Source organism: Myotis daubentonii, chromosome 5 (assembly GCF_963259705.1).
Source record: "Myotis daubentonii chromosome 5, mMyoDau2.1, whole genome shotgun sequence".
In the NCBI taxonomy this organism is placed as follows: domain Eukaryota; kingdom Metazoa; phylum Chordata; class Mammalia; order Chiroptera; family Vespertilionidae; genus Myotis; species Myotis daubentonii.
This window is the reverse complement of record NC_081844.1, coordinates 76,917,693-76,930,728: the sequence shown is the minus strand read 5'-3', so window position 1 is coordinate 76,930,728 and position 13,036 is coordinate 76,917,693. Positions and strand designations below refer to the sequence as shown.

The 13,036-nt window shown below is 38.4% G+C and overlaps 1 protein-coding gene across 3 annotated transcripts in view; it reads left to right on the top strand.

The window, feature by feature from the left end:
* The window catches only part of AFF4 (ALF transcription elongation factor 4), an 89,118-nt gene that overhangs the window by 30,054 nt on the left and 46,028 nt on the right, over window positions 1-13,036 (top strand). For all 3 annotated transcript variants that reach the window (XM_059698371.1, XM_059698372.1, XM_059698373.1), the window contains 3 exons: window positions 120-914; window positions 1,992-2,036; window positions 5,836-5,922. In XM_059698371.1, coding sequence (XP_059554354.1) covers window positions 120-914; window positions 1,992-2,036; window positions 5,836-5,922 — 927 coding nt within the window. The remainder of the gene's footprint in view (window positions 1-119; window positions 915-1,991; window positions 2,037-5,835; window positions 5,923-13,036) is intronic.

The following is a 13,036-nucleotide window of genomic DNA, read 5'->3' as shown; positions in this document are numbered from 1 at the left end:
TGTTAACCTTAAGATATGATGAAAGACCTTTTCCATTTGAAGTTTGGAAAGTCACTTTAGAAGCATCTCTTATTTCAAGTTATGCTAATTGTATAATTATATTTTACATTTCTTTGTAGACTAGTAAAGAAGATAAGCTATCAAGTCGTATTCAGAGTATGCTTGGAAACTACGATGAAATGAAGGATTTCATAGGAGACAGATCTATACCAAAGCTTGTTGCAATTCCCAAGCCTGCAGCACCACCGACAGCAGATGAAAAATCTAACCCAAATTTCTTTGAACAGAGACATGGGAGCTCTCATCAGAGTAGCAAATGGACTCCTGTAGGACCTGCACCCAGCACTTCTCAGTCTCAGAAACGGTCCTCAGGCTTACAGAGTGGACACAGTAGCCAGCGGACCAGTGCAGGTGGCAGTGGTGGCACTAATAGTAGTAGCCAGAGGCATGACCGTGATTCATATAGCAGTAGTGGGAGCAGTAGCCGGAAAAAAGGCCAGCATGGATCAGAACACTCCAAATCACGCTCTTCCAGCCCTGGAAAACCCCAGGCTGTTTCTTCATTAAGCTCCAGTCATTCCAGGTCTCACGGGAATGATCACCATAGCAAGGAACATCAGCGTTCCAAATCACCTCGGGACCCCGATGCAAATTGGGATTCTCCTTCCCGTGTACCTTTTTCAAGTGGGCAGCACTCAAATCAGTCTTTCCCACCTTCATTGATGTCAAAGTCCAGTTCAATGTTACAGAAACCCACTGCCTATGTACGGCCTATGGACGGACAGGAGTCCATGGAACCAAAGCTGTCCTCTGAGCACTACAGCAGTCAATCCCATGGCAACAGCATGGCTGAATTGAAGTCTAGCAGCAAAGCACATCTCACCAAGCTGAAAATACCTTCCCAACCACTGGATGTAAGTCACACATTTAGAGCTTTTAACATTGTGACTATGTGAAACAGTTTACCATGAAATTATGGTTGACCTTGAACTGTTTCTTTGTTTTAATAGTAAGGAATGTAAAAGTTTAAAAGAAGACTTGTGATTGACTTCCAAGTAGATCCAATGAGCTGTTAGCTTCGCCCTCTTGTGCAGTAGAGAAAATATCATTCATGTTTCAAACATTAAAATGATGAGTTGGTTATAGAATAAAAGTATGATCTATGAATATTTTCGATTTCCTACTGGCCAGGTGGCCTGGTTGGTTGGAGTATCTTCCCATACACCAAAATGTTGTGGGTTCCATTCCTGGTCAGGGCACATACCTAAATTGGAGGTTCCATCCCTGATCGGGGCACACAGATCTCTCTCACATTGATGTTTCTCTCTCTTTCTCCCCCTCTCCCCCTATTCTCCCTTCTCTCTCCCTCTCTTCCTTTCTCCCTCTCTTCTCTCCCTCAAATCAATAAACATATCCTTGGGTGAGGATAAAAAAGAAAGAAAAATAAAGATAATGTTTGTAGCTAAAAATGACAGCTCATAGCTTAAAACAGTGGGGTGGGGGTCAGGTATAGGTAAAATGCTATGTCGAGAACATTCAAAAATTTTTCCTGTAGCCTTAAAAAAATTCATTGTTCTTGACAGTTGCCATTCTAATTACTCCTCTGGAGAGAAAAAAAGTGGTAATTTGTTCTTTCTTCAAACAATATGATCCTTAGAGTTTTAAATATTTTGGCAAATTGTTTATCTGAAAAATTACATTTAAAAATAATTTCTAATCTAAGTATGAGAAAGATATTCTAAAGTTTTTGAAAAATAAAAAGTTTTTAAAGTCATGACAGTTTGGTGATTAAGATATTTTTAGTTTTTGAGAAATTTTGTATTTAAGAAAAGTAGTCCAACTATTCTAATAAGTGTTCTGATGTGGAGTAGAGGGAGCATAAGTACTTCTTTAAGGTTTGTCTCCAATAATGTTATTGAATTTGTACAACAAATGATAAAATTCTAATAGTACATGACTTAAAATCTAATGTGTATTTCTTCTTTCCTAAGGCATCTGCTTCTGGTGATGTGAGCTGTGTGGATGAAATTCTTAAAGTAAGTTGTATGTTTTCTTTTTAATAGGCTCAGCTCTCTTATTACGCTCTGCCACTCTCCTACCCTATTTACCCCTCTATTTCACAAAGGATCTGAAGCAACAGATTGCACATATGTGATTTGATTATGTCCATAAAAAATAATTGACTCTATTTATTATGCTTATATTCATACTTAGGTTCTAAATCACTTGGTTTGTTTACTATTTGTCCTCAAAGAGCAGTTTTTGTTTTTAAGTAAAACAAATTTCAGTCTTAACTGTTGGCCTTAAAAAGAGGAAGGAACCAAATATAACTGTACTTTTTTGGTTTATCTGTTAATAATTTGAAGTACTAAAAAAACTCGATAGTTATCAGTCAAACCATCACATTGAAAATAGCTTGCTTTGTAATTCATCTGTACACACTGATCAAATCCTACACTGAGAGACCTCCTCTGAATACTGCATATTTTGAGTGTTTAATAGAATGTTTAAAAGTGACATATGACCAAAAAGTATATTTCTCCATGGAGAAAAGAAAAAGAGGAAGTCCAGTGATGTATCTCAGTATCATGGTATATTTTGTATATAAATATTTGAATTTTTTGACAAGCTGGTCACCTGAATAATTAGATTTAAAAATTATTTCTAACCTAAGTATCAGAAAGATATTTTAAAGCTTTTGAAAAATATAAAGTTATTTGTCACTCATACTTATGAGTGACAAAATGACTGCTTTTGACTCAGTAGAGAAAAACCGTCAGAATCATATTACTTGTACTTTTTGCAAAAGCTCCTAAATTTTTATGTGTATAGTAGCATTTCAATATGGATACTTTTGAAAGATTACTTGCATTGGTCACTTTCACTTTATTCCCTCTTTCTTTCCTTTAGTCCACTATAATCTCTCTTTTATCTCTATCATTTTGCTGAATCTGTTCTGTAATGTCATTGGGGACTTCATTTGAGTTCTCTGCTCTTTCAGCTGTTTTAAAGAATTTTTTTTTCTTCCTTGACTGTTGTTATGCTTCCTTGTTTTTATTTCCCATACACTTTTCTTGTCTCTCATTCTCTGCCTTTGGGGAACCCTGTGTCCTCTCGTACCTTTTAAGTATGGGTGCATTTTCTAGCCTCTCCTCTTCATTTTGCTCATTTAGTTGTCCTTTTCTCCTTTTTTTTGGCTTTATATATTAGACAGCTATTCAGTCTTTCTCTTCTGCGTTGGTCTCCTTTAGGTTTTGGTTTATGTTTCTTAATTGTTTTTTTTTTTTAGCAGGGTCTCCATATAGATTTCTCCCTGCTTCAGATGCAACATGTCTAAATTTATTAGATTTCCTTCCATTAATAGTACCACCATTCTCCCATGCTTATAAGTATAGCATTCTAATAACCTCTCATTTCTTTCTCTCATGTTCTATTTAATCACAAACTACATGTAGACTTTGAAAATTCATTGAAAATGTTCATTTCCTTTATTTCCATTTCTGCCACCTTGAGCTTCAATAATTGCAATGTACAGTCCTCACTCTGCCTTTCTGCCTTCAGTCTCCCTGCTCATCTGTCTTCTGTATTGCTACCAGGTTCTTTGCCTCAATCCTTTTATCTTCATAAATTAATATACTTCCTAGAAATTTTCAGTGGCTCTCTAAGGCCCATACAAAGAATAGTGCCCAAATTTAACATTCCAGACCTTCCATAGGCCAGTCCTAACCTCTCCCACTACAGATTTACCAAACTGGTTTCCCTAAGCCATACATGTTCTCTTTCTTTTACCTTTTTTAAAGAAAACTTTCATGGAATGTGTCTCTCCTTCCTCTTAAGTTATATATAGATTCTTGTTTTTTATTAGAATCCTAATGAAATTCTTCTTCCCCCTTTATCAGACCAACAGAGACCACAGTAATAAGCTTTTTTCTTTGCTTCTCACATAGCGTTCATTTTTCAGTTGCCAAAGTCTAAGGGAGCATATATCCTTTCCCCAGATCCTCAAAAATGTATGGCATTCTAATACCTAGAAGAAATCTTAGATTTTTTATATTTAATTATTCTTTTCATATTGACAATTCATTCTGCATTTTTATATATTCAGGGTGGCATATGGCCTTGGGTGTAATAAGTGCTCAGTCATTTGATGGTGGATTTTCTATTGAGGGTATTTTGGTAGTTGAGGTGTAAAATGCCAACACTGAAAACCTGGGGTATATGATTTTCTGTTTTCTTTCCCCTTCCCTATGTGCAGTGGGCAAGGAACTTCAGGTCTGAATTTCCTTCATGTTTTCTTGATATTTGTAATCATGCTGTTTGTTTCTAGGAACAAACTTAAAGAAAAAAAATGTAATCTAAAAGCAATATGTGTTCACTATAAAAAAAGGATTTATTAATTCAAGTCTTACTAATTGAACACTTACTATGTATCAAACACTGGGGATATAGTGGTGATAATAATGATACTGTTGCACCCTTTGAGCTGACATTCTAGAGCAGGATGTAAGAAATCAACTATATAATATTTCAGTAAGTGAAATGCTATTAAAAAATAAAGCATTGTAAGAAGGTAAAGAGCAATTACAGGGCAGGTGGTGATTCTAGAGGTTCAAGTAGTAAAGACTGTATCAAATTCCCTTGTCTTTTGTCCCTTCTGTCATTCTGTTGCCCTAAGGTAGCTATTGTTAACTATCTTCCAGAGATTTTTTTCATATATAAACATTTAATAGGACATAGACTATGATTTGTGTTTGTTACTTAGAAATATACTGTGGACATCATTTCATGTCAGTACTTAAATTTCTCATTTTACTGTCTGCTTGGTGTTCCATTGTATTGATGTCTGGTAATTTATTTAATTATTCCTGTGTTATTGGACATTTAGGTTGCTTCCATTTTTTTAGTGTGAGCTGCTTGAACATGTGTCTTTACATAACTATGTGGGTATAAGCTATAAGGTAAATTCTTAAAACGTATACCACCTTTATATTTTCTCTGTATAGCTGATGGTTTAGTTTGGGCTAAATGCCAGAATAAAACACTCCCTCCTTATTCCATGTCTGATACCTCTCTCTCCCCTGGTCCCCTAACATTCACATTGTGATCTTATCCAAACCTCCACTTGGACATACTTGGCACATGATTAGACAGCAGGTATTGGACAAAATCAGACTTATGGCCTTGCTTGTTTGTCTTCTTGCTCATGTGCTTTTGATATCTCTTTTCTGATTTTCCTGACCAATATTTCCTATCAATGAATAGGCTCTGTGGCCAGACATCCTAGGATGAAATTCTGTGTTCATTACTTACTAAATGTGTGATCTTGAATAAATAACTTAATCTTTGTGCTTCAATTTCTTCCTACATAGACTTAGGATAATAATGGTATCTACCTCATAATGTGATTGTGAGCACTATATGAGTAATAGACATGTAAAACACTTAGCAAAATGTCTGGCTCATTACAGGTACACAATGTTAGCCACTTTTATTATTATCGCCCTCCTCCCACTCCCGCAGCAAGCTCTTCCTCAGCAGCATTTTACTGTGTGCCTTGCATTTGACTACAGGGCTAATTTCTGTAACTATTCACAAGGTTATATCATCTTAACTCCAAGCTCCTTGACGCCAGAGAGTGTATATTATTTATTTTCATATTACCTACCTGATAGTGCCTTGCACACAGTTGTGCTTAATTAATATTTATTGATTAAATATGTATACCTTTGGAGGAACAATCATGAAACCAGCATTTTATAATACAGATCTGGATTTTAGCTGTGTAATTTTTATCCTTGACCTGGTTGAAAACAAACTGTAATAATTACATTTCAGGAGATGACGCATTCATGGCCTCCCCCTCTAACGGCTATTCATACACCATGCAAAACAGAACCTTCCAAATTTCCTTTTCCAACTAAGGTAAGTAAATAAAATGTATCTTTGATACTGTAAGAAAACTCTTAATGGCTTGACTAAAATCATATGAATTCAAAATTGTCTTGCCATTCCCATTCTAGTGGGAGTCAGACAATAAACAAGAATAAACAGATAAGTTCAGCTAGTGATAACTGCTATGAAGAAATAAAACCAGATAGTAGAATCAAGAGTGATTTAAATTGAGAGGTACTTGAAAGGCTTTGAAGGCAATATGAGGAAGAAACTATTAAGTTTGTTGGCAAACTCTTTTGGCATTCTAGGCTATAGGCGGTAAGGTCTTCTTAAACTATTGTCTGAGAAACTCCTTTCCATACGACATAGAAACCATATTTATGTTGTATGGAAAAAGGCTCCTCAGACAAAAATCCCAAGCTCAACTAAAATCTAACTTATACAAATTATACAAGAATACATTCTCCTAGTATAGTTTCATTAGGACTTCTAATAATAGCCTTCCTCAGTTCTGCCTCCTCCATCTCACTTGAGCTCCTTTCATACATAGCTTTGTAAGACTTTTCATATGCATTCACATGCATATTAGTAATCATATTACATATAAGCATTTTCTCATTATTTCTTTACAGAATCACTCAGAAATAGGTCTTAGAGACTTTTCCTTGTTATTACACATATGTATTATCTATAGATTATAAATAGATAACATGTTACATATAGATGTATTTCACTTTTTAAAATTGCATCCATAGTGTAAATGTACCTTATTATTTAGCCATTTCCCTTTATTATTTAAGTTGTTGGCAAGTTTTCATTTCTATAAACATTGCTATAGTGCAGCGGTTCTCAACCTGTGGGTCGCGATCCCTTTGGCGGTCGAACGACCCTTTCACAGGGGTCGCCTAAGACCATCCTGCATATCAGATATTTACATTACGATTCATAACAGTAGCAACATTACAGTTATGAAGTAGCAACGAAAATTATTTTATGGTTGGGTCACAACATGAGGAACTGTATTTAAAGGGCCAGAAGGTTGAGAACCACTGCTATAGTGGCTATCTTTGTGCATGCAAGTTTCTTTTGGATAAAAAGCAAGAAGTAGAATTACTGAGTATTGAAAGTATATGATTAATATATACTCTCAAATTCCCTCTGAAGTGATTGTATCAGTCAGTGCTCCCACTTGTATTCCCTATTTTTCCTCATATGCACACTCCCATTTGTTACTTTAACCACCAGTCTTTTGGGTGAAAAATGACATTCCGTTTCCTAGATTGCTAGTAAAGTTCATCTTTATAAATTTGTCATCCATTTGATTTCTGTATGGATGAATTTGCCCACATCCTCTACCCTTAGGGTTGCATCTTTCACCTATGAGTTTTAGGAGTATTTCTTTTTTTATTTTATGTTGTTTTGTTTGAATTATGGAATCTAATATTTCCTTTTACTACTACTACATGTTGCAGATATATTTCCCAGAGTCCTTTTAAGTTTTATGGTCTAGAAGTTTTAATTTTGATGAATAAATATACCTTTCTTATAGCTTTTGCTTGTTAATGTCTTTTTAAAGAACACTATTCATTCCCTAGAATTATAAATATATCCTCTTATTTTTCTTTTAATGTGATTGCAATTTTGTTTTCTATGTTTATATTTAGCCCAGTTTATTTTTGTGAATGATGTTACATAGAGATATAACTTTCTGCCCATATATGTGCCATACCACTCTTTTTTTTTTTTTTTTAATCTTCACTCGATATTTTTCCCATTGATTTCTAGAGAGAGTGTAAGGAAGCGAAGAGAGGGAGAGGGAGAGGGAGAGGGAGAGGGAGAGGGGGAGAGAGAGAGAGAGAGAGAGAGAGAGAGAGAGAGAGAGAGAGAGAGAGAGAGAGAGAAACATTGATGTGAGACAGACACATAGATTGGTTTCTTCCCACACATGGCTCTCCTGGGGCTAGGGAATCTTGACCGGGAATCTAACCCACAATCCTTGGGTCTGAGGGCTGACATTCTAACCACTGAATGTCAGGGCACTCTTTTTTTTTTCTTAGATAATCCTCACCCGAGGATATTTTTCCATTGATCTTTTAGAGAGAGTGGGAGAGGGAAAGACTGGAGAGAAACACCGATGTGAGAGAAACACATTGATTGGTTGCCTCCTGCATGTGCCCAGGTCAGGGAGGAGTCTGCAACTGTGGTATGTGCCCTGGACTGAAATTGAACCTGGGACCCTTTGGTCCGCAGGCCATTGCTGTATTCACTGAGCAATACTGGCTAGAGCCAGGGCACTCTTTTTCCTTTTCCTTTTTTTTTTTTTTTTTTTTAAGAAAGGTTCTCTCTTTCTCTCTCTCTCTCTCTCTCTCTCTCTCTCTCTCTCTCTCTCTCTCTCTCCCCCTCCCTCCCTCCCTCCCTCCCTCCCTCTCCACACACACACACACACACACACACATATATCTGTGTGTACATATATATTTATTGATTGATTTCAGAGATAAAAGGAGAGGGAGAGAGCGATAGAAACATCAATGATGAGAGCGAATCATTGATTGGCTGCCTTCTGCATGCCTCTTACCAGGGACTAAGCCCGCAACCTGGCCATGTGCCCTTGACTGGAATCCTTCAGTCCACAGACTGATGCTCTCTCCACTGAGCAAGACTGGCTAGGGCCACTCTTTCACTTTTTAAATCAGCTTTTACATAAAAATCTGCACATGTTTTTAATATACAGTTTGAGTTTGGATAGATGTATGCACCTTTGTAACCACCACCCTAATCAAGAATAAGCCTGGCTTGTGTGACTCAGTGGTTGAGCATAGACCTATGGGCAAGGAGGTCCCGTTTTGATTCTGGTCAGGGCACATGCCTGGGTTTTGGGCTCCATCCCCAGTGGGGGGCTTCCAGGTGGCAACCAGTCAATGATTCTCTCTCATCACTGAAGTTTCTATCTCCCTCCCTTTTTCTTCCTTCATCTCTGAAATCGATAAAAATATATTTAAGAAAAATAATTAGAACATTTCCATCACCCCCAAAGTTTCCTCATGTTCCTTTGCAGTCCACTGCACTCCTACAACTGGCCCCACACAATTGCTGATTTGTTTTATGTAATTATAGATAAGTTTTACTGTTTCTAGAATTTCATTTAAATGGAATCCATTCATTGTTTACTTATTTTGTATATAGGGTTACCTACTTTTGGTCAGCATATACTTTTGGAATGCTTCCATGTTCTTGAATATATCAGTGATTTGTTCCTTTTTATTTTTGACTTTTTATTTCTGTTGTATGAAAATACTAAAACTTATCCATTCACTTCTTGGTAAACAATTGAGCATTTTCCAGATTTGGGCTATTAAGAATTAAGTATAAACATTCATTTACAACTCTTTGTATGGATAAATACTGGGTCATATGGTAAAAAATAGAATTACTGGGTCATCTGATGATTGCATGTTAAATTAATACTAAACTGAAAACTATTTTCAAAAGTGATCGTATTACACTCCTATTTTTCCCCACATCCATTCCCCAACAGTGTATGGTAGTTTTTGTTCTCCATCCTTGCCTACATATGGTATTGTCAGTCTGTTTAACCATTTTACTGGGCATGTAGAGATATCTCATTTTTGTTTTAATTTGTATTACCCCAATGGTGAATGATGTTGAACTTCTTTTCACGAGTGAACTAACCATTCTTTTTTTTTGAAGTGTCAGTTCAAATCATTTGTCTTTTAGGTGTGTGGTGGTGGTGGCAGGGTTGGAGATGTTTGTAGTTTTTTTTTTCTTATAATGTCTTTGGTTTTGGTATCAGGGTAGTACTGGCTTCCTAAAAGGAGCAAGGAAGTATTCCCTTATCTTTACTTAAATAGATTTTGGAATATTATTAATTCTTCCTTGAATGTTTAATATAGTTCAACAGTGATACTATCTTGACCTGGAGAGTTCTTTATTGGAAGTTTATAAATTACAAATTCAATTTTTTTGTTAGATATAGAACTAGTCAGAGTTTTTTTCTTATGTGAGTTTTGGTAATTTTATTTTACCTAAGTAGTCAAATTTATTGGCATAGATTTATTGATAACTAGAGGCCCGGTGCATGAAAATTCATGCACTGAAGGGGGGGTCTCTCAGCCTGGCCTGCCCCCCTCACAGTCCGGAAGCCCTCAGGGGTGGGAGGTGACCTGGCAATCAGGGGAAGGCAACGCCCCATCACACCTCTACTTCTGCCACTGCTGGCAGCGCAAGCCTCGGCTGGCCCTGGTTACCTGAGCCTCAGGCTGGCCCTAGGCGGCTGGGCAGCTGCTATCCGACGCTTGCCTGCGCCTTGGGTCGGCCCTGGTCAGCTGGGCAGCCACCATCTGAGGCTTGCCTATGCCTTGGGTCATACCTTGGCGGCTGGGGGGTTTGAGGGGACTGGGAGACTCTGGAGGCAGGCGTGTGGCAGGGCTGAGGAGACTGAGTCCCACCATCTTGTGGCTGTGGGCACTGCCATCTTTGAGGGAGTAGCAGTCAATTAGCATATTCCCTCCTTATTGGCTGTGGGCACTGCCATCTTTGTGATGGTGTGAGGGTCAGTTAGCATATTCCTGCTTTATTAGATATGATGACTAGGGGCCCAGTGCAGTAATTCGCACACCTTGAAAGGAACTGTGGGCCATGAGGCTGTGGTGGGCACAGAGGTGGATCTCAGTCTGTCCTCCGTGCCCCCACCCAGCGCCTCCTACCACGACCCCTTGTCCCCCTGTCTGCCAGCAGCCCCACTCCTGCTGCTGCCGCTCCCACATGCTGACAGTGCCGCCCCACTTACACCCACTGACGGTGCAGAGCGATTGGGGCCGGTGCCAGCAGTGGGTGCGAGCAGCGGCCGCTGCCCTTTAGGAGCAGTGGGAAGAGGAGAAGCCCTCAGGGGCAACCACTGACAGCGTCTAGTGATCAGGACAGGCACCAGCAGCAGGTGCGAACACCGGGTGGGACTGCAGCATGTGGGAACAAAGAATTTTCAGTAACCACCAGAGGCTCGCCCCGATGACAGCGACTGGCGCCCCACCTTGGTCTGGCACCCCTGCTCACCTGCTACACCATCCCCCCATGGCCGATGCCCGCCATGTTCCATGTGCGCCCCCGGGTGGTCAGTGCACGTCATAGCTACTGGTTGGTTGGTTGTTCTGCCATTTGGTCTATTTGCATATTAGGGTTTTATATATATATATTCTTTAAGTGCCTATGGGATCTGTAGTGAAGTCCTTTTCCCCCCTGATATTAGTGATTTGTATTTTCTCTCTTTCTGTTTTCTTTGATCATTCTAGGTCAGCCGTGGGCAAACTACGGCCCGCGGGCCTGATTTGGCCCGTTTGAATAAAACTAAAAAAAAAAAAAAAAAAGTCCGTACCCTTTTATGTAATGATGTTTACTTTGAATTTATATTAGTTCACACAAACACTCCATCCATGCTTTTGTTCCGGCCCTCCGGTCCAGTTTAAGAACCCATTGTGGCCCTCGAGTCAAAAAGTTTGCCCACCCCTGTTCTAGCTAGAGGTTTATCAGTTTTTATCAATCATTTCCAAGAATCATCTTAGGTTCTTTCAGTTTTCTATTTCTTTTATTTTGCTTTTATGGTGATTCTTTCTACTTATGATGGGTTTTATTTGTTTTTCTTTTAACTTTTTTTAGGAGGACTTTTTTTTGGTAAATCACAGAGGTAAAATAAGTAATTTCTAGAAGAAATGGGCTTAGAAAACAAGTATGGAGGTAAAAGAAGGGCCCTTGAAGCTTGAGAGTGAGGAAGTTAATGGTAACACGCCTCTGGGTCCTCCTAAAGGTTTTAAGGTCAAGATTTTATAGGAAGTCCTAAGGCAGTGGTTCTCAACCTTGGCTGCACATTAGAATCACCTGGGAATCTTTTTAAAATCCTGATTTCTAGGCCTCATCCCCCGGAAATTGTTTCTTTGTTACTAATGTTGTGGCCCCACCCCATAACAAAGAAACAGAATTTGCAGAGGATGAGGCCCGGAAATCAGGATTTTAAAAAGATTCCCAGGTGATTCTAATGTGCAGCCAAGGTTAAGAACCACTGTTCTAAGGGACGATCTTAATAGACTATTAAGCAGCTTTCCAGGTGTGTCCTGACAGGGTTGTGGTCTCCACTGATTGATTGGCCGCCACCAGGTCAAGAGTTAATTATTCAAAGTAGCTGGTCCTAACGTCAGCAGTTGCTGGTTTTGTTGCTTATCTGGGCCTGGAGCTGAAATACAACAGTGATGAAACCATCTGAGTCACTGTAAGAACAATCCAAGTAGACACCATTATGTTACGTGCAGAGCAACAGGAACCGTGCAGAGCGACAGGAACTGGTGGGGTCAGACCAAACCTGGGTTCAGCAACCTTGGTAATTGAGTTCTGACTAGGAAAGAATTCAGAGCCAAGACCCAAACTGTAAGAGAACATTTATTTGGTAAATTGCAGAGGTAGAAGATGTAATTTCTAGAAGAAATGGGCTTAGGAGACAAATTATGGAGGTAAAGGCAGGGCCCTTGGAGTTTGAGAGTTTGGAAGCTAATGGTAACATGCCTGGGGGGTCGGGGGAAGGGCATGCTCCAGGAGGGAGAGCCACTTCTAACTTCTTAAGGTAGAAACTTAGATCATTGATTGTAAACATTTCTTGTTTTAAGTATTTAAAACTACCAATTTTCCTGGTCTGCTTTAGTTGTATCTCACAAATTATGATATATTACGTTTTAATTATTCATTGCAAAATATTTCCTATGTGACTTTTCTGACCCATGGGTTATTCAGAAATATGTGGTTTTATTTTCAAATACTTAAGAATTTTCCAGATATCATTTTATTCATTGATTTATAATTTATTTACATTCTTTTCAGACAATATATGCTGTATAATTTCAGTCCTTTTAAATTTAAATGTTTATGGCCAAGTATATGATCTCTCTTGGTGACTGTTTCATGTGCACTAGATACAATATGGTTATATATATCAGATAAAGTAATCTATATTTAACTATTGTCTACTCTTTACTGAAAGGAGAGTGTTGACATCTTCATCTGTTTTTGCTGATCTGTTTCCTCTTTCTGTTTTGTCTGTTTTTAGTTCATGTATTTTGCAGCTTTGTCAAGTAGTACGTAA